Source organism: Bombina bombina, chromosome 12 (genome assembly GCF_027579735.1).
Source record: "Bombina bombina isolate aBomBom1 chromosome 12, aBomBom1.pri, whole genome shotgun sequence".
Lineage (NCBI taxonomy): Eukaryota > Metazoa > Chordata > Amphibia > Anura > Bombinatoridae > Bombina > Bombina bombina.
This window is the reverse complement of record NC_069510.1, coordinates 105,277,666-105,302,486: the sequence shown is the minus strand read 5'-3', so window position 1 is coordinate 105,302,486 and position 24,821 is coordinate 105,277,666. Positions and strand designations below refer to the sequence as shown.

The window sequence follows — 24,821 nt, the reverse complement described above, 5'->3', positions numbered from 1 at the left end:
CTATCCTTTTGCATAAATGTCTGGCAGACTTACCAGATGTTCAAGCTTTTGTTCAGGCCCTGGTTAGGATCAGGCCTGTGTTTAAACCTGTTGCTCCTCCATGGAGCCTTAACCTAGTTTTTAAAGTTTTGCAGCAGACTCTGAGCCAATGCATGTTATCAAATTATCTTGGAAGGTTTTGTTTCTCCTTGCTATTTCTTCCACTCACAAAGTTTCTGAGCTTTCAGCTCTGCAGTGTGATTTTTTTCCCCCGTACCTTATCTTTCATGCAGATAAGGCGGTCCTTCGTACTAAATTGGAGTTTCTCCCTAAGGTAGTGACGGATCGAAACATTAATCAGGAAATTGTAGTTCCTCCTTTTTGTCCTAATCCTCCTCCTCATAAGGAACGTCTTTTGCATAACTTGGCTGTTTGGGCTCTAAAATTTTACTAACAAGCTACTAAAGATTTTCAACGACTTCAGCCCATTTTGTTATTTTCTCTGGAAAGTGTAAGAGTCAGAAGGCCACTTCTACTTCTTTCTCTTTGGTTGAGAAGTCTGATTTGGTTGGCTTATGAGACTACTGGACAGCAGCCTCCTGAGAGAATTACGGCTCATTCCACTAGGGCTGTCTTCTATGGGACAGATTTTCAAGGTGGCCACTTGGTCCTCTCTGCATACGTTTTCCAAATTCTATAAATTTTGATACTTTTACCTTGGCTGAGGCCTCTTGGGAGAAATATTCTTCAAGCGGGTGGTGCCTTCTGTTTAGGTCCTCCTGCCTTTTCTCCATCCCTGTTCATTCCGTGTCCTCTAGCTTGGGTATTGGTTCTCACTAGTAATTGGAATGATGTCGTGGACTCCCCATGTTATAGGAAAGAGAACTAAATTTATACTTACTTGATAAATGTCTTTCTTTCCGGACATGGAACGTCCACCACCACGCCCTCCTTTTCTTTTTTTTTCTTTTTTTTAAATTATAATTCAGGCACCTTTTCACCCTTGTGTTTCTTTTTCCATTTCCTTTGGCTGAATGACTGTGTGTTATGGGTAAGGCAGTTACACTTAACAGCTTTGCTGGGGTGCTCTTTGTCTCCTCCTGCTGGCCAGGAGTTGAATATCCCACTAGTAATTGGAATGACATCACGGACTCTCCATGTCCGGAAAGAAATTCATCAGGTAAGCATAAATTTTGTTTTAATGTTGTAATTCTCATCTACTTTGCTGTGGATGACTGTGTTGTGATCCTGGAGGGCTTCTGGAGGTGTGTCCCCCCCCCCCCCCCCACACACACACACACACCCTTAACAGAGCTGGAGGGATGGAGGGGGTATTTAAACCCTTCAATGTCAGCGCTGTTAAGCCATAGAAACCCCTGGTTTTCAAATCTTTCCTCAGGACTCTCTAACAACCCAGATTTTCAGGATTACCTTGGGTGACCATAGGTTAATAACCATGTTTACTAATCGGATGATTACTTAACTTATGCTTTAGTTCAGATATCCTCCAAAATCTGGCCTGTTTGGGAAGCCTAATGACAGTTTTGAAAACCAGTGCCCTAACATGCTGTTTTGGGGTGTACATTTGAAGAAACCAAACAAACAAAAAAAAAAACCTTTCTAATGAGGTCTTATTTGCGTGTGCTGGTATTTTTAGAGCGCCAACAGGTTCCGCAGCGCTAATTACTAAGTGGAGCGCATATATCGTCTTTGCAAAAGATGATTTTGCTCTTGACTGTAATCTAGCACCTTTATGAGAATCACATTTTTAGTGGGTTTTTTTTTAAGGGAAAAGGTGCTTTAAGCAGAATAACAACCTTGGATTGGGCTTTTTATCTGATAATTTGTTGAAACTTTTTTTTTGTTTTCTTTTCACTCCGATTTTAGGCCGAAACCAGAGTAAAACTGAACTACTTGGACCAAATTGCCAAGTTCTGGGAGATTCAGGGATCGTCTCTGAAGATCCCTAATGTAGAGCGTAGGATCTTGGATCTGTACACCCTGAGTAAGGTGAGGACACAAGCTGAATGAGACAAAGTATATTCCACAAAGTTCACGTGGTGTGAGTGAGGAGAGACTTGATTGCTTTTGCTTTGTTTGGTTACAGGAGAACTGAAACATTTAAAGTTAAAAAAAAAAATCACAGGTGATATAATCTTTCTTCAAAGATTTAATCTGGGGAATACTGTAATGACTGGTCCCCAGAAAGTCTGCTCCCTAATTTAGCTGATTAAAGGCTGATGTTTTATATCCTATTGTCTGTATGACTTTGTTGACTGTCCTGACAAAGGATATAGTCATGGTATGGACATTTTTGTTGCCATATCTGAGACTGGACAGTTCTTCAAACTGCTGTAAACAGATGGTAAATAAAAGGAATATCAGTGTTTTCTCCAAGACCTATTTAGTGGGCATACTACCCGGCTAAAGCTTGCTAACACATCTTCTCCCCCCCCCCCATCCCCCAATGTTACCCAAATTATCAATAAAGACATTTGTTAAATTATGTAATTTTTGTTTTTGCTAGCTTAAAGCAAGGTTCTTCAAGCTTTTTTTTTTGTTTTTTTTTTTGCCAAGGCCCAGTGTAATAGTACCCCGTACCTGTGCAACCCTATTTTTATGCTTGATCTGAAAATTTCTGAAGTAATATACAAAAAATAGTTGCAATTTTTTGCAAAGTTGCTAAAATGTGTGCGTTCTTTATACCTAAATGTAAAACTTGAAAGTGTTGTAAAAGGTAATAACAGATGCTCACTCACTCATTCACTCTCATTTAACACATACTCATTCTCGTATAACGCACACCTGCCACACTCTCGTATAACACTCACACAGTTTTCCTTAATACAGGGAGAGTCAACAGCTGCTTTCTTTACTTGTGGGAAATACTGAACCTGTCCACCAGGAGGAGGCAAAGACACCCCAGCCAAAGGCTTAAATACCTCCCCCACTTCCCTCATCCCCCAATCATTCTTTGCCTTTCGTCACAGGAGGTTGGCAGAGAAGTGTCAGAAGATGTAGGAGTAGTTCCTTAGGAAGGGTCTCTGCCCTTCGATATGGGACTGAGAGTTTTAAGTAGTCTTGTCAACCTCTCAGTGGTAAGATTGTTTAATTTCTTCTGTTAAGTGTGATCAGTCCACGGGTCATCATTACTTCTGGGATATTACTCCTCCCCATCAGGAAGTGCAAGAGGATTCACCCAGCAGAGCTGCATATAGCTCCTCCCCTCTACGTCACTCCCAGTCATTCTCTTGCACCCAACGACTAGATAGGATGTGTGAGAGGACTATGGTGATTATACTTAGTTTTATATCTTCAATCAAAAGTTTGTTATTTTAAAATAGCACCGGAGTGTGTTATTATCTCTCTGGCAGAGTTTGAAGAAGAATCTACCAGAGTTTTTGTTATGATTTTAGCCGGAGTAGTTAAGATCATATTGCTGTTTCTCGGCCATCTGAGGAGAGGTAAACTTCAGATCAGGGGACAGCGGGCAGATGAATCTGCATAGAGGTATGTAGCAGTTTTTATTTTCTGACAATGGAATTGATGAGAAAATCCTGCCATACCGATATAATGTCATGTATGTATACTTTACACTTCAGTATTCTGGGGAATGGTACTTCACTAGAATTACACTGTAAGAAATACATAAAGCTGTTTAATAACTAGAGATTATGTTTAACGTTTTTGCTGGAATGTAAAATCGTTTTCATTTGCTGAGGTACTGAGTGAATACATGTTTGGGCACTATTTTTCCACTTGGCAGTTGCTTAATCTGTTTTCTGACAGTTTCTGTTCTCCCTCACTGCTGTGTGTGAGGGGGAGGGGCCGTTTTTTGGCGCTTTTACTATGCATCAAATATTTCAGTCAGCAACTCATTGTATTCCCTGCATGATCCGGTTCATCTCTACAGAGCTCAGGGGTCTTCAAAACTTATTTTGAGGGAGGTAATTTCTCTCAGCAGAGCTGTGAGAATTATAGTTTGACTGAGATAAAAAACGTTTATTCTGTAATTTGTTTCCTGCTTTCAGAATTTGTTATCTTTGCTAATGGGATTAAACCTTTGCTAAAGTTGTGTTGTTTACAAGGATTGAGGCTATAACTGTTTCAATTTATTAATTTTCAACTGTCATAGATCTTCTGTGCTTCTTAAAGGCACAGTACGTTTTAATATTATTCTAATTGAATTGTATTTCCAAGTTGCAAGTTTATTTGCTAGTGTGTTAAACATGTCTGATTCAGAGGATGATACCTGTGTCATTTGTTGCAATGCCAAAGTGGAGCCCAATAGAAATTTATGTACTAACTGTATTGATGCTACTTTAAATAAGTCAATCTGTACAAATTGAACAAATTTCACCAAACAACGAGGGGAGAGTTATGCCGACTAACTCGCCTCACGTGTCAGTACCTACATCTCCCGCTCAGAGGGAGGTGCGTGATATTGTAGCGCCGAGTACATCTGGGCGGCCATTACAAATCACATTACAGGATATGGCTACTGTTATGACCGAGGTTTTGGCTAAATTACCAGAACTAAGAGGTAAGCGTGATCACTCTGGGGTGAGAACAGAGTGCGCTGATAATATTAGGGCCATGTCAGACACTGCGTCACAGGTGGCAGAACATGAGGACGGAGAACTTCATTCTGTGGGTGACGGTTCTGATCCAAACAGACTGGATTCAGATATTTCAAATTTTAAATTTAAACTGGAAAACCTCCGTGTATTACTAGGGGAGGTGTTAGCGGCTCTGAATGATTGTAACACAGTTGCAATACCAGAGAAAATGTGTAGGTTAGATAAATATTTTGCGGTACCGACGAGTACTGAGGTTTTTCCTATACCTAAGAGACTTACTGAAATTGTTACTAAGGAGTGGGATAGACCCGGTGTGCCTTTCTCACCCCCTCCGATATTTAGAAAAATGTTTCCAATAGACGCCACCACAAGGGACTTATGGCAAACGGTCCCTAAGGTGGAGGGAGCAGTTTCTACCTTAGCTAAGCGTACCACTATCCCGGTGGAGGATAGCTGTGCTTTTTCAGATCCAATGGATAAAAAGTTAGAGGGTTACCTTAAGAAAATGTTTGTTCAACAAGGTTTTATATTGCAACCCCTTGCATGCATTGCGCCGATCACGGCTGCAGCGGCATTCTGGATTGAGTCTCTGGAGGAGAACATTGGTTCAGCTACTCTGGACGACATTACGGACAGGCTTAGAGTCCTTAAACTAGCTAATTCATTCATTTCGGAGGCCGTAGTACATCTTACTAAACTTACGGCGAAGAATTCAGGATTCGCCATTCAGGCACGCAGGGCGCTGTGGCTAAAATCCTGGTCAGCTGATGTTACTTCTAAGTCTAAATTGCTTAATATACCTTTCAAAGGGCAGACCTTATTCGGGGCCGGGTTGAAAGAGATTATCGCTGACATTACAGGAGGTAAAGGCCATGCCCTGCCTCAGGACAAAGCCAAAGCCAAGACTAGACAGTCTAATTTTCGTTCCTTTCGTAATTTCAAAGCAGGAGCAGCATCAACTTCCTCTGCACCAAAACAGGAAGGAGCTGTTGCTCGCTACAGACAAGGCTGGAAACCTAACCAGTCCTGGAACAAGGGCAAGCAGACTAGGAAACCTGCTGCTGCCCCTAAAACAGCATGAATTGAGGGCCCCCGATCCGGGATCGGATCTAGTGGGGGGCAGACTTTCTCTCTTCGCCCAGGCTTGGGCAAGAGATGTTCAGGATCCCTGGGCGCTAGAGATAATATCTCAGGGATACCTTCTGGACTTCAAATACTCTCCTCCAAGAGAGAGATTTCATCTGTCAAGATTGTCAACAATCCAGACAAAGAAAGAGGCGTTTCTACGCTGCGTACAAGAACTCTTGTTAATGGGAGTAATCCATCCAGTTCCACGATCAGAACAGGGACAGGGGTTTTACTCAAATCTGTTTGTGGTTCCCAAAAAAGAGGGAACTTTCAGACCAATCCTGGACTTAAAGATCCTAAACAAATTCCTAAGAGTTCCATCGTTCAAGATGGAGACTATTCGGACAATTTTACCTATGATCCAAGAAGGTCAGTACATGACCACTGTAGATTTAAAAGATGCTTACCTTCACATACCGATTCACAAAGATCATTATCGGTACCTAAGGTTTGCCTTCCTAGACAGGCATTACCAGTTTGTGGCTCTTCCATTCGGATTGGCTACAGCTCCAAGAATCTTCACAAAGGTTCTGGGTGCTCTTCTGGCGGTACTAAGACCGCGGGGAATCTCGGTAGCTCCATACCTAGACGACATTCTGATACAAGCTTCAAGCTTTCAAACTGCCAAGTCTCATACAGAGTTAGTGCTGGCATTTCTAAGGTCACATGGATGGAAGGTGAACGAAAAGAAAAGTTCACTCGTTCCACTCACGAGAGTTCCCTTCCTGGGGACTCTTATAGATTCTGTAGAAATGAAGATTTACCTGACAGAGGACAGGCTAACAAGACTTCAAAGTGCTTGCCGCACCCTTCATTCCATTCAACACCCGTCAGTGGCTCAATGCATGGAGGTAATCGGCTTAATGGTAGCGGCAATGGACATAGTACCCTTTGCACGCTTACACCTCAGACCACTGCAACTGTGCATGCTAAGTCAGTGGAATGGGGATTACTCAGACTTATCCCCTTCTCTGAATCTGGATCAAGAGACCAGAAATTCTCTTCTATGGTGGCTTTCTCGGCCACATCTGTCCAGGGGGATGCCATTCAGCAGACCAGACTGGACAATTGTAACAACAGACGCCAGCCTTCTAGGTTGGGGTGCCGTCTGGAATTCTCTGAAGGCTCAGGGACAATGGAGTCAGGAGGAGAGTCTCCTGCCAATAAACATTCTGGAATTGAGAGCAGTTCTCAATGCCCTCCTGGCTTGGCCCCAGTTGACAACTCGGGGGTTCATCAGGTTTCAGTCGGACAACATCACGACTGTAGCTTACATCAACCATCAGGGAGGGACAAGAAGCTCCCTAGCTATGATGGAAGTATCAAAGATAATTCGCTGGGCAGAGTCTCACTCTTGCCACCTGTCAGCAATCCACATCCCGGGAGTGGAGAACTGGGAGGCGGATTTCTTAAGTCGTCAGACTTTTCATCCGGGGGAGTGGGAACTTCATCCGGAGGTCTTTGCCCAAATACTTCGACGTTGGGGCAAACCAGAGATAGATCTCATGGCGTCTCGACAGAACGCCAAGCTTCCTCGTTACGGGTCCAGATCCAGGGATCCAGGAGCAGTCCTGATAGATGCTCTGACAGCACCTTGGGACTTCAGGATGGCTTACGTGTTTCCACCCTTTCCGTTGCTTCCTCGATTGATTGCCAGAATCAAACAAGAGAGAGCATCAGTGATTCTAATAGCACCTGCGTGGCCACGCAGGACTTGGTATGCAGACCTGGTGGACATGTCATCCTGTCCACCTTGGTCTCTACCTCTGAAACGGGACCTTCTGATACAGGGTCCCTTCAAACATCAAAATCTAACTTCTCTGAAGCTGACTGCTTGGAAATTGAACGCTTGATTTTATCAAGACGTGGGTTTTCTGAGTCAGTTATTGATACCTTAATACAGGCTAGGAAACCTGTTACCAGAAAGATTTACCATAAGATATGGCGTAAATACCTATATTGGTGTGAATCCAAAGGTTACTCTTGGAGTAAGGTTAGGATTCCTAGGATATTGTCTTTTCTACAAGAAGGTTTAGAAAAGGGTTTATCTGCTAGTTCTTTAAAGGGACAGATCTCAGCTCTGTCCATTCTGTTACACAAACGTCTGTCAGAAGTTCCTGACGTCCAGGCTTTTTGTCAGGCTTTAGCCAGGATTAAGCCTGTGTTTAAAACTGTTGCTCCACCATGGAGTTTAAACCTTGTTCTTAATGTTTTACAGGGCGTTCCGTTTGAACCCCTTCATTCCATTGATATAAAGTTGTTATCTTGGAAAGTTCTATTTTTAATGGCTATTTCCTCGGCTCGAAGAGTCTCTGAATTATCAGCCTTACATTGTGATTCTCCTTATTTGATTTTTCATTCAGATAAGGTAGTCCTGCGTACTAAACCTGGGTTCTTACCTAAGGTAGTTACTAACAGGAATATCAATCAAGAGATTGTTGTTCCTTCTTTATGCCCAAATCCTTCTTCAAAGAAGGAACGTCTACTGCACAACCTGGATGTAGTCCGTGCTCTAAAATTTTACTTACAGGCAACTAAGGAATTTCGACAAACGTCTTCTCTGTTTGTCATTTACTCTGGGCAGAGGAGAGGTCAAAAAGCTTCCGCTACCTCTCTTTCTTTTTGGCTTCGTAGCATAATTCGTTTAGCTTATGAGACTGCTGGACAGCAGCCTCCTGAAAGAATTACAGCTCATTCTACTAGAGCTGTGGCTTCCACTTGGGCCTTCAAGAATGAGGCCTCTGTTGAACAGATTTGCAAGGCTGCAACTTGGTCTTCGCTTCATACTTTTTCCAAATTTTACAAATTTGACACTTTTGCTTCATCGGAGGCTATTTTTGGGAGAAAGGTTCTTCAGGCAGTGGTTCCTTCTGTATAAAGAGCCTGCCTATCCCTCCCGTCATCCGTGTACTTTTGCTTTGGTATTGGTATCCCAGAAGTAATGATGACCCGTGGACTGATCACACTTAACAGAAGAAAACATAATTTATGCTTACCTGATAAATTCCTTTCTTCTGTAGTGTGATCAGTCCACGGCCCGCCCTGTTTTTAAGGCAGGTAAATATTTTTTAATTTATACTCCAGTCACCACTTCACCCTTGGCTTTTCCTTTCTCGTTGGTCCTTGGTCGAATGACTGGGAGTGACGTAGAGGGGAGGAGCTATATGCAGCTCTGCTGGGTGAATCCTCTTGCACTTCCTGTTGGGGAGGAGTAATATCCCAGAAGTAATGACCCGTGGACTGATCACACTACAGAAGAAAGGAATTTATCAGGTAAGCATAAATTATGTTTTTTTATACATAAATGTTAACACTAGAAGACAGTGTCACTGTGAGCTTCCTTTATTTTTATGGAATCAAGGGTTAATATCTCCTGAGGGCGATCATTGAACAGTGGGGGGGGTGTTCATATTTATTTGTGATTTTATGCTGCTTCTATATGTAAGATGTTTTGAACTCATAGGCTGATATGGAACGTACAGGTTGTTTTTTACTTTGGGAGATGTGCAGTTTTATTAGACTTGGCGCGCTTTTCCTTTAGTGGGGGCGGTCCTGCGTTGCGCACCGTGTGACCGGGAGTGGTCACAGTCTCCATTTCCTAATTCTGACAGTGTGACTACGGAGAGGAGTTTCTCTACACTGTCTGGGTCATAGGAGGTGGTGAGTGCCCCAGCCATTGGGGGGGGGGGGGTGTATAGGTGCCAGTTGGTTTTTTATTTGACTATATATAAAGTTAAATAGGTATGGAGGATTCTGATTTTATTTATTTTTTCCTCTACGACTGAATTCGATACCTGTGTATATTGTGAGGAGGCCTGGGTAATCCAGCCCTCTCAATTATGTTCCATATGCCGCAACAGGGTGTTTTCATCAACCAATGTTGAGACGTTAGATGCCGCTGAGCCTTCTGCCTCTGAGGATGCTTCGTCCCGTGAGGTGTGTCCCCTACATTCATCTGATCCTACGCATGCAGCTTTCACGTGCCCCAGAAATGCTCCTCCTGGAGGGGCCCTTTTTCCACCAGATGTTTCTGCACAATTCTGTATGGCAATGTCTACGGCCTTTGCGCTTAGCAGTACGAGGCAAAACGGCTAACGATGGGTTAATCCATGCACTCCTGCCCAGGGAGCATCATGTAAATTGACGGTTGTATCCGATCAGTCATCGGAGGATGCGGTTCTCTCTGAGTCTTAAGAGTAAGGACCTTCTGGGTTGGAGTCTGCTGCTTCAACTCCTCCGGCAGAGGAGGATTTCACCTTAGATTTAAGGTAGCACTTCTGTGCTTCCTTCTAAGAGTGGTTTTGTTGATTATTGGAGATTCCTAGTACTGATCCACCAGTCGAATCTCAGAGCCCTAAATCAGAAGGCGATATGGATTATAGTGGGTGGAGGATGGAGATCCTCTTTCCTTTTTACGATTCCCGGTTCAGGGCTCTTCCCTGCTTGGCTATCACTTTTTTTGTGCACTTGCCTTTCGTCTTACTATTCCGTTTTAAGGATAGTTTATCTTAGAGCTCTTGGTTATAAGGGGAAACTCTTTTTTTATGAAGTTTCATCACGAGGGATATCTTATGTACTGACGTATGGGTTGTCGCAGTTTTTTTGGAGACTTCCTATTAGAGCATCTCTGTCTCGATTCGAGGGGTTGCCTAGATTATTTTCTTGAAAGAATTCAGGTCTTGGAGTTTATAATCCTTTTTGGCTAAAGAGAGTGCAAAAAGAAACAGTTGTGTAACTAACAGTACTGGAATCCCAGAGGACCGGTAGAGTTAATATAGAGAATTATATGTGCTTTAAGACATATTTATAACAGTGAATAAATGTCTCTTGAATACTCTCTAGTGTCTGGTAATTCATAAATGCACATATGCATGACTCAAATCTCCCATTATAAATATAATCAGTGCTCCTATGTCTGCCAGGGGGTGGCAGTACCTTTCAAAGGTTAATCAAAAGTCTCAAATATGTGGACAGAAACGCAGTGCTCATAGATTGGGACCAGGTAAACTTAACAGAATATGATAACAACAAAACAGCTCTGCGGCTGTACTCTCATCCCTCTGGTTCCAGTTCTCTCAGGTGGCGGCAAACGGCAACTCTGGTGCACTCTGTCCCGCAATCGCAGGTGCTGTCCCCTTGAAGTAGGGCTCCGCTCCAGTGGTTATCCTCTCCCTGGTGTATTTGCACTCCCGGATGCGTGGACTGTTCTTATGAGTGCTTTTTACCTTTAAATGGAAAGCTCCACCTGATCGTTCTCCTATCCCTGGTGTTGCGACACTGCCCGGCAACCGGTCTTTATGCTTAATGATCCCTTGTGTAGATAAAAACACCCCTGTGCTGGCCCGTGCTCTCACTGCGGCCAAAATATGTGAGAAAAAGTGGAGCACCGAGTCCAGCAGGGGGAATAAAAGATAAAATACTTTATTGAATGAACATTTGTACAGGGTCCAGTGACCCCCGGGGTAAAAACTGAGTTAGTAGGTAAAAGAGTGAAAATCTGGCTAACATGTTTTGGCTCCCACGCCGTAAACCTAGCCACATGTTATCTCAGTTTTTACCCCGGGGGTCACTGGACCCTGTACAAATGTTCATTCAATAAAGTATTATCTTTTATTCCCCCTGCTGGACTCGGTGCTCCACTTTTTCTCTTTCTCTTGTAAGGTGTATCCAGTCCACGGATCATCCATTACTTGTGGGATATTCTCATTTCCAACAGGAAGTTGCAAGAGGACACCCACAGCAGAGCTGTAATATAGCTCCTCCCCTAACTGTCATAGCCAGTCATTCTCTTGCAACTCTTAACAAGCTAGGACGTTGTAGGAGAGAGTGGTTAAATATAGTTAGTTTATTTTCTTCAATCAAAAGTTTATTTTTAAATAGTACCGGAGTTGTGCTATTTTATCTCAGGCAGTAAATAGAAGAAGAATCTGCCTGAGGTTTCTATGATCTTAGCAGGTTGTAACTAAGATCCATTGCTATTCTCACATATGTCTGAGGGGATTACACAGATGAGGTAACTTCAGCGAGAGAATGGCGTGCAGTTTATTCTGCTATCAGGTATGTGCAGTTATAATTTTTTCTAGAGATGGAAAACACTAGAAAATGCTGCTGATACCGGATTAATGTAAGTTAAGCCTGAATACAGTGATTTAATAACGACTGGTATCATGCTTACTCCCAGGGGTAATACCCTTATGATATTTACAATATAAAACGTTTTCTGGCATGTTTAATAGTTTTTATATATGCTTTGGTGATAAAACTTTATTGGGGCCTAGTTTTTTCCACATGGCTGGCTTAAATTTTGACTAGAAATAATTTCCACTGTTGTAGTATAAAAGTTACAGTTGGTGCAGTTAAAATTACAAACTGTGACATCCAGCTTCCCTCAAAGGCCCTCTGAATGCTATAGGACATCTCTAAAGGGCCCAAAGGCTTTCCAAAGTCGTTAATTGGGGAAGGTAGGGCCACAGCTTGCTATGGCAGTTGGTTGTGACTGTTAAAAAACGTCTATTTCGTTTTTTTTTATCCGTTTTTTTGAACTAAGGGGTTAATCATCCATTTGCAAGTGGGTGCAATGCTCTGTTAGCTTATGATACACACTGTAAAAATTTCGTTTGATTTACTGCATTTTTTTCACTGTTTATCAAATTCTGACAAAATTTGTTTCTCTTAAAGGCACAGTACCGTTTTTTATATTTGCTTGTTAACTTGATTTAAAGTGTTTTCCAAGCTTGCTAGTCTCATTGCTATTCTGTATAAACATGTCTGACATAGAAGAAACTCCTTGTTTATTATGTTTAAAAGCCATGGTGGAACCCCCTCTTAGAATGTGTACCAAATGTACTGATTTCATTTTATGCAATAAAGATCATTTTCTGTCTTTAAAAAATGTATCACCAGAGGAATCTGACGAGGGGGGAGTTATGCCGACTAACTTTCCCCACGTGTCAGACCCTTTGACTCCCGCTTAAGGGACTCACGCTCAAATGGCGCCAAGTACATCTAGGGCGCCCATAGCGTTTACTTTACAAGACATGTCAGCGGTATTAGCCAGACTACCTGAACTTAGAGGTAAGCGAGATAGCTCTGGGGTGAGACAAAATGCAGAGCATACGGACGCTTTAAGAACCATGTCTGATACTGCCTCACAATATGCAGAAGCTGAGGAAAGAGAGCTTCAGTCAGTGGGTGATGTTAATGACTCAGGAAAGATACCTGATTCTAATATTTCTACATTTAAATTTAAGCTTGAACACCTCCGCGTGTTGCTTAGGGAGGTTTTAGCTGCTCTGAATGACTGTGATACCATTGCAGTGCCAGAGAAATTGTGTAGACTGGATAAATACTTTGCAGTGCCGGTGTGTACTGATGTTTTTCCAAATACCTAAAAGGTTTACAGAAATTATTAATAAGGAATGGGATAGACCAGGTGTGCCATTCTCTTCCCCTCCTATTTTTAGAAAAATGTTTCCAATAGACGCCACCACATGGGACTTATGGCAGACAGTCCCTAAGGTGGAGGGAGCAGTTTCTACTCTAGTAAAGCGTACTACTATCCCTGTCGAGGACAGTTGTGCTTTTTCAGATCCAATGGATAAAAAATTAGGTTACCTTAAGAAAATATTTATTCAACAAGGTTTTATCCTACAGCCCCTTGCATGCATTGCCCCTGTCACTGCTGCTGCGGCGTACTGGTTTGAGTCTCTGGAAGAGGCTTTACAGGTAGCGACTCCATTGGATGACATACTTGGCAAACTTAGAGCACTTAAGCTAGCCAATTCTTTTATTCTGATGCCATTGTTCATTTGACTAAACTAACGGCTAAGAATTCTGGTTTTGCTATACAGGCGCGCAGAGCGCTATGGCTTAGATCATGGTCAGCTGACGTGACTTCAAAATCTAAGCTACTTAACATTCCCTTCAAGGGGCAGACCCTATTCGGGCCTGGTTGAAGGAGATTATTGCTGATATCACTGGAGGAAAAGGTCATGCCCTTCCTCAGGACAGGTCCAAATCTAGGGCCAAACAGTCTAATTTTCGTGCCTTTCAAAACTTCAAGGCAGGTGCGGCATCAACTTCCTCTAATAATAAACAAGAGGGAACTTTTGCTCAATCCAAGACGGTCTGGAGACCAAACCTGACCTGGAAAAAAGGTAAGCAGGTAAAAAAGCCTGCTGCTGCCTCTAAGACAGCATGAAGGAACGGCCCCCTATCCAGGAACGGATCTAGTAGGGGGCAGACTTTCACTCTTTGCCCAGGCGTGGGCAAGAGATGTTCAGGATCCCTGGGCGTTGGAAATTATATCCCAGGGATATCTTCTGGACTTCAAAGCTTCCCCCCCCAAAAGGGAGATTTCACCTTTCACAATTATCTGCACACCAGATAAAGAGAGAGGCATTCTTACACTGTGTACGAGTCCTCCTAGTTATGGGAGTGATCCATCCAGTTCCAAAGGAGGAACAGGGACAGGGTTTTTACTCAAATCTGTTTGTGGTTCCCAAAAAAGAGGGAACCTTCAGACCAATTTTGGATCTAAAGATCTTAAACAAATTCCTCAGTGTTCCATCATTCAAGATGGAAACTATTCGTACCATCCTACCACTGATCCAGGAGGGTCAATATATGACTACAGTGGATCTAAAGGATGCTTATCTTCACATTCCGATGCACAAAGATCATCATCGGTTTCTCAGGTTTGCCTTTTAAGACAGGCATTACCAGTTGTAGCTCTTCCCTTGGGATTAGCTACAGCCCCAAGAATCTTTACAAAGGTTCTAGGGTCACTTATGGCGGTCCTAAGGCCGCGGGGCATAGCAGTAGCCCCTTATTTAGACGACATCCTGATACAGGCGTCAAACTTCCAAATTGCCAAGTCTCATACGGACGTAGTACTGGCATTTCTGTGGTCGCATGGGTGGAAAGTGAACGAGGAAAAGGGTTCTCTATCCCCACTCACAAGAGTTTCCTTTCTAGGGACTCTGATAGATTCTGTAGAAATGAAAATTCACCTGACGGAGTCCAGGTTATCAAAGCTTCTAAATTCCTGCCGGGTTCTTAATTCCATTCCGCGACCTTCGGTGGTTCAGTGTATGGAAGTAATCGGCTTAATGGTAGCGGCAATGCACATAGTGCCGTTTGCACGCTTACATCTCAGACCGCTGCAACTATGCATGCTCAGTCAGTGGAGCGGGGATTACGCAGATTTGTCCCCTCAACTGAATCTGGACCAAGAGACCAGGGATTCTCTTCTCTGGTGGCTATCTCGGGTCCATCTGTCCAAAGGTATGACCTTTCGCAGGCCAGATTGGACAATTGTTACGACAGATGCCAGCCTTCTAGGTTGGGGTGCAGTCTGGAACTCCCTGAAGGCTCAGGGATCGTGGACTCAGGAGGAGTCTCTCCTTCCATTAAATATTCTGGAACTAAGAGCGATATTCAAGGCTCTTCAGGCTTGGCCTCAGTTAGCAACTCTGAGGTACATCAGATTTCAGTCGGACAACATCACGACTGTAGCTTACATCAACCATCAAGGGGGAACGAGAAGTTCCCTAGAGATGTTAGAAGTTTCAAAAATAATTCGCTGGGCAGAGATTTACTCTTGTCACCTATCAGCTATCCATATCCCAGGTGTAGAGCACTGGGAGGCGGATTTTCTAAGTCGTCAGACTTTTCATCCGGGAGAGTGGGAACTCCATCCGGAGGCATTTGCACAACTGATTCATCGTTGGGGCAAACCAGAACTGGATCTCATGGCGTCTCGCCAGAACGCCAAGCTTCTGTGTTACGGATCCAGGTCCAGGGATCCCAAGGCAACACTGATAGATGCTCTAGCAGCGCCCTGGTCTTTCAACCTGGCTTATGTGTTTCCACCGTTTCCTCTGCTCCCTCGACTGATTGCCAAGATCAAGCAGGAGAGAGCATCAGTGATTCTGATAGCACTTGTGTGGCCACGCAGGACCTGGTATGCAGATCTAGTGGACATGTCATCCTTTCCACTATGGTCTCTGCCTCTGAAACAGGACCTTCTACTTCAGGGTCCTTTCAACCATCCAAAACTAATTTCTCTGAGGCTGACTGCCTGGAGATTGAACGCTTGATTTTATCAAAGCGTGGCTTCTCAGAGTCGGTTATTGATACCTTAAGACAGGCACGAAAGCCTGTCACCAGAAAAATTTACCATAAGGTATGGCATAGATATCTTTATTGGTGTGAATCCAAGGGTTACTCATGGAGTAAGGTCAGGATTGCTAGGATATTATCTTTTCTCCAAGAAGGTTTGGAAAAAGGATTGTCAGCTAGTTAAGCGTCTAGCAGATGTTCCAGACGTTCAGGCATTTTGTCAGGCTTTAGTTAGAATCAAGCCTGTGTTTAAACCTGTTGCTCCACCATGGAGCTTAAACTTGGTTCTTAAGGTTCTTCAAGGAGTTCCGTTTGAACCTCTTCATTCCATAGATATCAAGCTTTTATCTTGGAAAGTTCTTTTTTTGGTAGCTATTTCCTCGTCTCGTAGAGTCTCTGAGCTATCTGCCTTACAATGTGATTCTCCTTATCTGATTTTTCATACGGATAAGGTAGTCCTGCGTACCAAACCTGGGTTCTTACCTAAGGTGGTATCTAACAAGAATATCAAACAAGAGATTGTTGTTCCATCCTTGTGTTACACAATTTGGACGTGGTCCGTGCTTTAAAGTTTTACTTACAAGCTACTAAAGATTTTCGTCAAACATCTGCTTTGTTTGTTGTCTACTCTGGACAGAGGAGAGGTCAAAAGGCTTCGGCAACCTCTTTTTCTTTTTGACTAAGAAGCTTAATCCGCTTAGCCTATGAGACTGCTGGACAGCAACCTCCTGAAAGGATTACAGCTAATTCCACTAGAGCTGTGGCTTCCACTTGGGCCTTTAAAAATGAGGCTTCTTTTGATCAGATTTGCAAGGCGACGACTTGGTCTTCGCTTCATATTTTTTCAAAATTTTACAAATTTGATACTTTTGCTTCTTCGGAGGCTATATTTGGGAGAGAGGTTTTACGGGCAGTGGTTCCTTCCATTTAAGTTCCTGCCTTGTCCCTCCCTTCATCCGTGTACTTTAGCTTTGGTATTGGTATCCCACAAGTAATGGATGATCCGTGGACTGGATACACCTTACAAGAGAAAACACAATTTATGCTTACCTGATAAATTTATTTCTCTTGTGGTGTATCCAGTCCACGGCCCGCCCTGTCATTTTAAGGCAGGTAATTTTTAAATTTAAACTACAGTAACCACTGCACCCTATGGTTCCTCCTTTTCTTGGCTTGTTTTCGGTCGAATGACTGGCTATGACAGTTAGGGGAGGAGCTATATTACAGCTCTGCTGTGGGTGTCCTCTTGCAACTTCCTGTTGGGAATGAGAATATCCCACAAGTAATGAATGATCCGTGGACTGGATACACCACAAGAGAAATAAATTTATCAGGTAAGCATAAATTGTGTTGTTTTTTTTATAATCCTTTTATCTGTGCCTTTTGCAGATTACTTGCCCCAAAGCTAGGGCTTCAGGTTTTTCGGTTCAGGCCTGGTATCTCTGTCGGATATGACTCTGAATCTAATCTTTCCTTCTGCTTGAGAGAGGGATTTAATTGGCTCCGCTATTCCACGGTTTTACCTGTTTGATGAGAAAGCGTATCTGAGACACAAATTTCTTTTTATTCGTCCTTTAATCCGGCTAATGCCCAACATCAGAGACCTCCGCTAAGCCGGAACATTCTAGCTGTTATTTTAATGCCGTCTCTGTCCTGGAATAGGTCCAAGCAGAGCAGAGGTCCACCAAAACTAGATTAGCAAAAGGGGCCAGTTCCAGGTCCTGTCTTGGATCTCGTTGAGGACAGTCTATAGCTCCTTCAATTGCTTGGTTCAGGGACGTACCGGACTCATGGGTCTTAGAGGTCATAGCTAGGCTTCTAGTCTCAGCCTCTCAGGGCATTTTCCTTCTTTTGATCCTGTCTTTCAGACAGAGAGAGGGGTTCCATTGCTTTTCGGGTCATTTTCCCGGTGTGTGTGTGTGTTTTTTGTTTTTGTTTTTTTTAAACTGATTGGGTTTTGAGTTCTCGGCCAAACCGTTCTTTTCCTGGTCCTATAGAGGAAGGGGCATACCGTCCTTTTTGGATCCTCAAGCTTATCTTGTCTCCTTGTTCCTGAGGGAGACTAAGGTTAGGGCCACTCTACCCTTGGTACGGGAAGAACAGTGCAGGTCCACCATTGGGGAAGGGTATCTTACCTTTTCTTTCCTTCATAGGGAGCAAGTTCCTACTGTTGACTTTTTTTTTTTTTTTTTTTTTTTTTTTTTTTCTGGACCAGCATTTCCAGTTAATTGCACCTCAGTTTAGGTTTTGGAGCACTTTAGGTACCGAGGGATTCTTTGGCAGTTGCCAGAATCCAGATCTATCTGTAGATTCTCTTGTTTAGACGAGTCTGATAGAAGAACATTAAGGATTTCAACCGTCTTCCTCGATCCTGAGAGTTGGATGAAATTTAGACCAGAGTTTTTTTTTCTGGTTTTAGGCACCAGGGTGGGATTCCTGGATGCTATTTTAATCTACACAGACCTATCGAACTTGTGAAGTTATGAGTTAGCTTCATCAGGTTGTGCCTTCCAAACCTCTTTCAGGCCATCGCTGGTTATGATGGTCCATCATTGACTTCGTTCATTTTGCCAGGTCTCATCTCAGCAGAGGCTCGGTGTATGCTGAGGAAGTGGAGTGGCACTGTTTTTTCAAATCTGTCTTAACAGATTTATCTGGACTACTAGTTGAGAGAATCACTCTTTTGTGCCTCTGCCCAGATCTCTGTCCTGAGGGATTTTTCTTAATTCGTCCAGGGCGATTTTGACTTAGGTTGCAAGCCCGTCAGGATGGTGATATAGGGCATGGTATCTGTGGTTTTAGGAGGGTTTCCCCCCATTTCTTTTTGGATCTTCAGGCAATATTTTTGCTCTGTATGTTTTGTATACTGGGTTAAGTCCCAGTTTATAGATTCTAGTCTGTTCTACTCTTGGTGGCTTGGAGCTCCATCTGAGAACGAGATGCTCCCTAGCAAATGAGGGTAGTATCTTGGGTTTGGAAGTGGGCACAGGCTCTCGCTATCAGCGATCCATTCTCAAGTGGTCATCCAGGTTGGATGTTCTTTAGAGACATTCCCCTTATCTGGGGATGAGATCTTCATCCGAGGGGTTTCAGATATATTTTATTCTGGAAAGGACACCGGATGAAAATCTTTTGACGTCCTGTTTCAATACCTAGTTACCCACAGTTGGGTTGTGGTTCAGGATCCTCAGGTGGAGCTAATGGATACATTAGCGGGGCCTTGTAGCTTATATATAAATTTGCCTGTTTCTGCCATTTCACTGTTTCCTCGAGTGGTGGGGAAGAAATCAGTGATTCTGCTTGTTCCGTCGTGACCGCAAGGATCGGGGTTCGCTTTTTTTTTTTTGTGGGGACGTCTTCCCCTCCATGAGGGTTACCTTGTTGCAGGGTTCTGCTGGAACAGGACCCCTTTCTTTAATTTTCTCTGAGGCAGTCTGCGTAGAGATTGTGCTTGATCTTAGCCAGGAGAGGGTTTCTTAGGGGTAAGGTCCTCTCCTTCAAGCGCGTAAGCTGGTTCCTCGTCGCCTATCTTGCGGTGTAGAGGACCTCTTCTGTGAAGTGGGTGATTCGTCCTGGCTCTCTATCAAGTCTGCCAGGATTCTTTCCTTTCTCCAGGATGGTCTGGAAAAGGGCCTCGTGGTTAGTTCCCTGTTGTGACAGTTTTTTAGCCCTGTCAATTCCAATCCAGAGGCTCGCTGAGCTTCCGGATGTACAGTTTTTGGTTAGGGTTCTGACTACGATTAGGCCGAGGTGTCGATCTGATGCTCCCCCTTGGCACTTGCATCTTGTTCTTAGTGTTTCTTTCTAATGACACAATGAGTCCACGGATCATCTAATTACTATTGGGAATATCACACTATTGGAAATATCAATCTTCAGTCAATAACTTCCCAAGAGGGGAGAAGATCTTATTTTCTGCCCTGATGTTGATGATCTTAGCAAAAGTTGTCTGCTGATTCCCACAGAGCAGTTGAAGGTAGTGTAAAGAAACATCTTCAGTGTGGAGAACAGTGTCGTGCTACAAGCAGCATTGAGGTATGTTCAGTCATTTGTTTCTGGGGAGACTTGATACATCAGAACAGGCTGACTTTATTCCCTAACTGGGGAGGGGTAATCAGTATGCACTATAAGAGAAATGGTGTACCTGGAATTCCCTTTTATTTTGATTTACTAGGGAAAGTGTGTGTATAAGAAGTGTTTCACTTTAAATATATTGTGTGGGCTGACGCTGGGAGATGCGGTTTGTTGCTGACAGGCTTGGCAGAGAACAATATCAATGATGTTGCGCTTTTATTATGTAAAGTGTGTGTATAAGAGGGGCACATGGCGTTTTTTTTAGTATAAGTTTGAAAACCGACATGTTTTGTCTTCCCATGCGGGTCTCAGTACGGCTCGAGTTACGCCCACTGTGGGCGGGGCCTAATTTTGCGTGCTCAGCCGCGCAGTATTCTTCCGGATCGGCATCAGGGTCCTGAGGCTCCGGTGGGCCTGAGTCAGTTTGTACTCGTAGGGTACAGAGAGACTTGGGAACGCTACTCAAGGAGGATCAGTGTGATCTAAGGGCAGGTAGGCAGGGGCCTGAAGTGTGTTAAAAATTGATTAAAATTGACAAACATTGCTATATAACTTATCCAAGCAAATGGAGCAATATTGTTAAGTTAATTTGGGCACATAAAGGCACTTTTTATTGTTGCAAAATTTGTTTTTGGCTGACTGCAGAAAAATTGTTGCGCTGTTATTATTTAAAGGCGCAGTACATTTCTCTTGTTAAGTGTATCCAGTCCACGGATCATCCATTACTTGTGGGATATTCTCCTTCCCAACAGGAAGTTGCAAGAGGATCACCCACAGCAGAGCTGCTATATAGCTCCTCCCCTCACTGCCATACCCAGTCATTCTCTTGCAACTCTCAACAAAGATGGACGTAGTAAGAGGAGAGTGGTGTATTATAGTTAGTTTTTTAACTTCAATCAAAAGTTTGTTATTTTTAAATGGTAACGGAGTGTACTGTTTCATCTCAGGCAGCATTAGAAGAAGAATCTGCCTGTGATTTCTATGATCTTAGCAGAAAAATGCTGCTGATACCGGATTAATGTAAGTTAAGCCTTAAATGCAGTGATAGTGACTGGTATCAGGCTTATTAACAGAGATACATACTCTTATAAAAGTGTAATATAAAACATTTGCTATCATGTTAATCGTTTTTATATATGTTTGGTGACAAAACTTATTGGGGCCTAGTTTTTTTCCCACATGGCTGGCTTGATTTTTGCCTAGTAACAGGCTTTCCACTGTTGCAATATGAGTGGGAAGGGCCTATTTTAGTGCTTTTCTGTGTAGTTAAAAATACTGACAGACATTCAGCTTCCCTCTGCATGATACAGGACATCTCTGAAGGGCTCAAAAGGCTTCAAAGTCGTGTTTGAGGAGGGTAACAATCACAGTAGACTGTGGCAGTTGTTGTGAATGTGTTTAAAAAACGTTTTTGTCATTTATTATTCTGTTTTTGTTATTAAGGGGTTAATCATCCATTTGCAAGTGGGTGCAATGCTCTGACTTGTTACATACACTGTAAAAAATTTGTTAGTGTAACTGCCTTTTTTCACTGTTATTTCAAATTTTGGCAAAATTTGTTTCTCTTTTTTATATTGCTTGTTAACTTGCTTTAAAGTGTTTTCCAAGCTTGCTAGTCTCATTGCTAGTCTGTACAAACATGTCTGAAACAGAGGATACTTGTTCATTATGTTTAAAAGCCATGGTGGAGCCCCATAGGAGAATGTGTACTAAATGTATTGATTTCACCTTAAACAGTAAAGATCAGTCTTTATAAAAGAATTGTCACCAGAGGGGTCTGTCGAGGGGGAAGTTATGCCGACTAACTCTCCCCACGTGTTGGACCCTTCGCCTCCCGCTCAAGGGACGCACGCTAATATGGCGCCAAGTACATCAGGGACGCCCATAGAGATTACTTTGCAGGACATGGCTGCAATCATGAATAATACCCTGTCAGAGGTATTATCCAGATTGCCTGAATTGAGGGGCAAGCGCGATAGCTCTGGGGTTAGACGAGATACAGAGCCACGTAGATGCTGTAAGAGCCATGTCTGATACTGCGTCACAATATGCAGAACCTGAGGACGGAGAGCTTCAGTCTGTGGGTGACGTCTCTGAATCGGGGAGACCTGATTCAGAGTTATCTAATTTTAAATTTAAGCTTGAGAATCTCCGTGTATTGCTTGGGGAGGTATTAGCTGCTCTGAATGACTGTGACACAATTGCAGTGCCAGAGAAATTGTGTAGGCTGGATAAATACTATGCAGTGCCGGTGAGTACTGATGTTTTTCCAATACCTAAAAGGCTTACAGAAATTATTAGTAAGGAGTGGGATAGGCCCGGTGTGCCCTTTTCCCCACCTCCTATATTTAGAATTTTTTTTCCAATAGATGCCACTACACGGGACTTATGGCAGACTGTCCCTAAGGTGGAGGGAGCAGTTTCTACTTTAGCAAAGCGTACCACTATCCCGGTTGAGGACAGTTGTGCTTTTTCAGATCCAATGGATAAAAAATTAGAGGGTTACCTTATGAAAATGTTTATTCAACAAGGTTTTATTTTACAGCCCCTTGCATGCATTGCGCCTGTCACTGCTGCGGCGGCGGCATTCTGGTTTGAGGCCCTGGAAGAGGCCATCCATACAGCTCCATTGACTGAAATTGTTGACAAGCTTAGAACTCTTAAGCTAGCTAACTCATTTGTTTCTGATGCCATTGTTCATTTGACTAAACTAACGGCTAAGAATTCCGGATTCGCCATCCAGGCGCGTAGGGCGCTATGGCTCAAATCCTGGTCAGCTGATATGACTTCAAAGTCTAAATTACTCAACATTCCTTTCAAGGGGCAGACCTTATTCGGGCCTGGTTTGAAAGAAATTATTGCTGACATTACTGGAGGTAAGGGTCATACCCTTCCTCAGGACAGGGCCAAATCAAAGGCCAAAGAGTCTAATTTTCGTGCCTTTCGACATTTCAAGGCAGGTGCAGCATCAACTTCCTCTGCTTCAAAACAAGAGGGAACTTTTGCTCAATCCAAGCAGGCCTGGAAACCTAACCAGTCCTGGAACAAGGGCAAGCAGGCCAGAAAGCTTGCTGCTGCCTCTAAGACAGCATGAAGGAGCGGCCCACTATCCGACAACGGATCTAGTAGGGGGCAGAGACTCTCTCTTCGCCCAGGCGTGGGCAAGAGATGTTCAGGATCCCTGAGCGTTGGAAATCCTTTCTCAGGGATATCTTCTGGACTTCAAAGCTTCTCCTCCACAAGGGAGATTTCACCTTTCAAGATTATCTGCAAACCAGATAAAGAAAGAGGCATTCCTAAGCTGCGTACAAGATCTCCTTGTAATGGGAGTGATCCATCCAGTTCCGCGGACGGAACAAGGACAGGGGTTTTATTCAAATCTGTATGTGGTTCCCAAAAAAGAGGGAACCTTCAGACCAATTTTGGATCTAAAGATCCTAAACAAAAAAAAAAAAAGAGGGTCAGTACATGACCACAGAGGACTTAAAGGATGCCTACCTTCACATTCCGATTCACAAGAATCATCATCAGTTCCTGAAGTTTGCCTTTCTAGACAGGCATTACCAATTTGTAGCTCTTCCATTCGGGTTGGCTACAGCCCCAATAATTTTTACAAAGGTTCTGGGCTCACTTCTGGCGGTCCTAAGACTGCGAGGCATAGCGGTGGCTCCTTACCTGGACGATATCCTGATACAGGCGTCAAGCTTTCAAATTGCCAAATCTCATACAGAGATAGTTCTGGCATTCCTGAGGTTGCATGGGTGGAAAGTGAACGAGGAAAAGAGTTCTCTATCTCCTCTCACGAGGGTTTCCTTCCTAGGGACTCTAATAGATTCTGTAGAAATGAAAATTTACCTGACGGAGTCCAGGTTATCAAAACTTCTAAATGCTTGCCGTGTTCTTCACTCCATTCCGCGCCCCACGGTGGCTCAGTGCATGGAAGTAATCGGCTTAATGGTAGCGGCGATGGACATAGTGCCATTCGCGCGCCTGCATCTCAGACCGCTGCAATTATGCATGCTCAGTCAGTGGAATGGGGATTACACAGATTTGTCCCCTCTACTAAATCTGGATCAGGAAACCAGAGATTGTCTTCTCTGGTGGTTATCTCGGGCCCATCTGTCCAAGGGTATGACCTTTCGCAGACCAGATTTGACAATTGTAACAACAGATGCCAGCCTTCTAGGTTGGGGTGCAGTCTGGAACTCCCTGAAGGCTCAGGGTTCATGGACTCTTGAGGAGAAACTCCTCCCAATAAATATTCTGGATTTAAGAGCAATATTCAATGCTCTTCTGGCTTGGCCTCAGCTAGCAACACTGAGGTTAATCAGATTTCAGTCGGACAACATCACGACTGTGGCTTACATCAACCATCAAGGGGGAACCAGGAGTTCCCTAGCGATGTCAGAAGTCTCCAAGATAATTCGCTGAGCAGAGACTCACTCTTGCCACCTGTCAGCGATCCATATCCCAGGTGTAGAGAACTGGGAGGCGGATTTTCTAAGTCGTCAGACTTTTCAGCCGGGGGAATGGGAACTCCATCCGGAGGTGTTTGCTCAATTGGTTCTCCGTTGGGGCAAACCAGAATTGGATCTCATGGCATCTCGCCAGAACGACAAGCTTCCTTGATACGGGTCCAGGTCCAGGGACCCAGAAGCGGCACTGATAGATGCTCTAGCAGCGCCTTGGTTCTTCAACCTGGCTTATGTGTTTCCACCTTTTCCTCTGCTCCCTCGTCTGATTGCCAAAATCAAACAGGATAGAGCATCGGTGATATTGATAGCGCCTGCGTGGCCACGCAGGACCTGGTATGCAGACCTAGTGGACATGTCATCCTTTCCACCATGGACTCTGCCTCTGAGACAAGACCTTCTAATACAAGGTCCTTTCAATCATCCGAATCTACTTTCTCTGAGACTGACTGCATGGAGATTGAAC

At 43.6% G+C, this 24,821-nt stretch overlaps 1 protein-coding gene across 2 annotated transcripts in view; it reads left to right on the top strand.

Annotated features, from left to right (window-relative positions):
* The window catches only part of KDM5C (lysine demethylase 5C), a 249,125-nt gene that overhangs the window by 78,813 nt on the left and 145,491 nt on the right, over nucleotides 1-24,821 (top strand). For both annotated transcript variants that reach the window (XM_053695364.1, XM_053695363.1), the window contains exon 4: nucleotides 1,867-1,989. In XM_053695364.1, coding sequence (XP_053551339.1) covers nucleotides 1,867-1,989 — 123 coding nt within the window. The remainder of the gene's footprint in view (nucleotides 1-1,866; nucleotides 1,990-24,821) is intronic.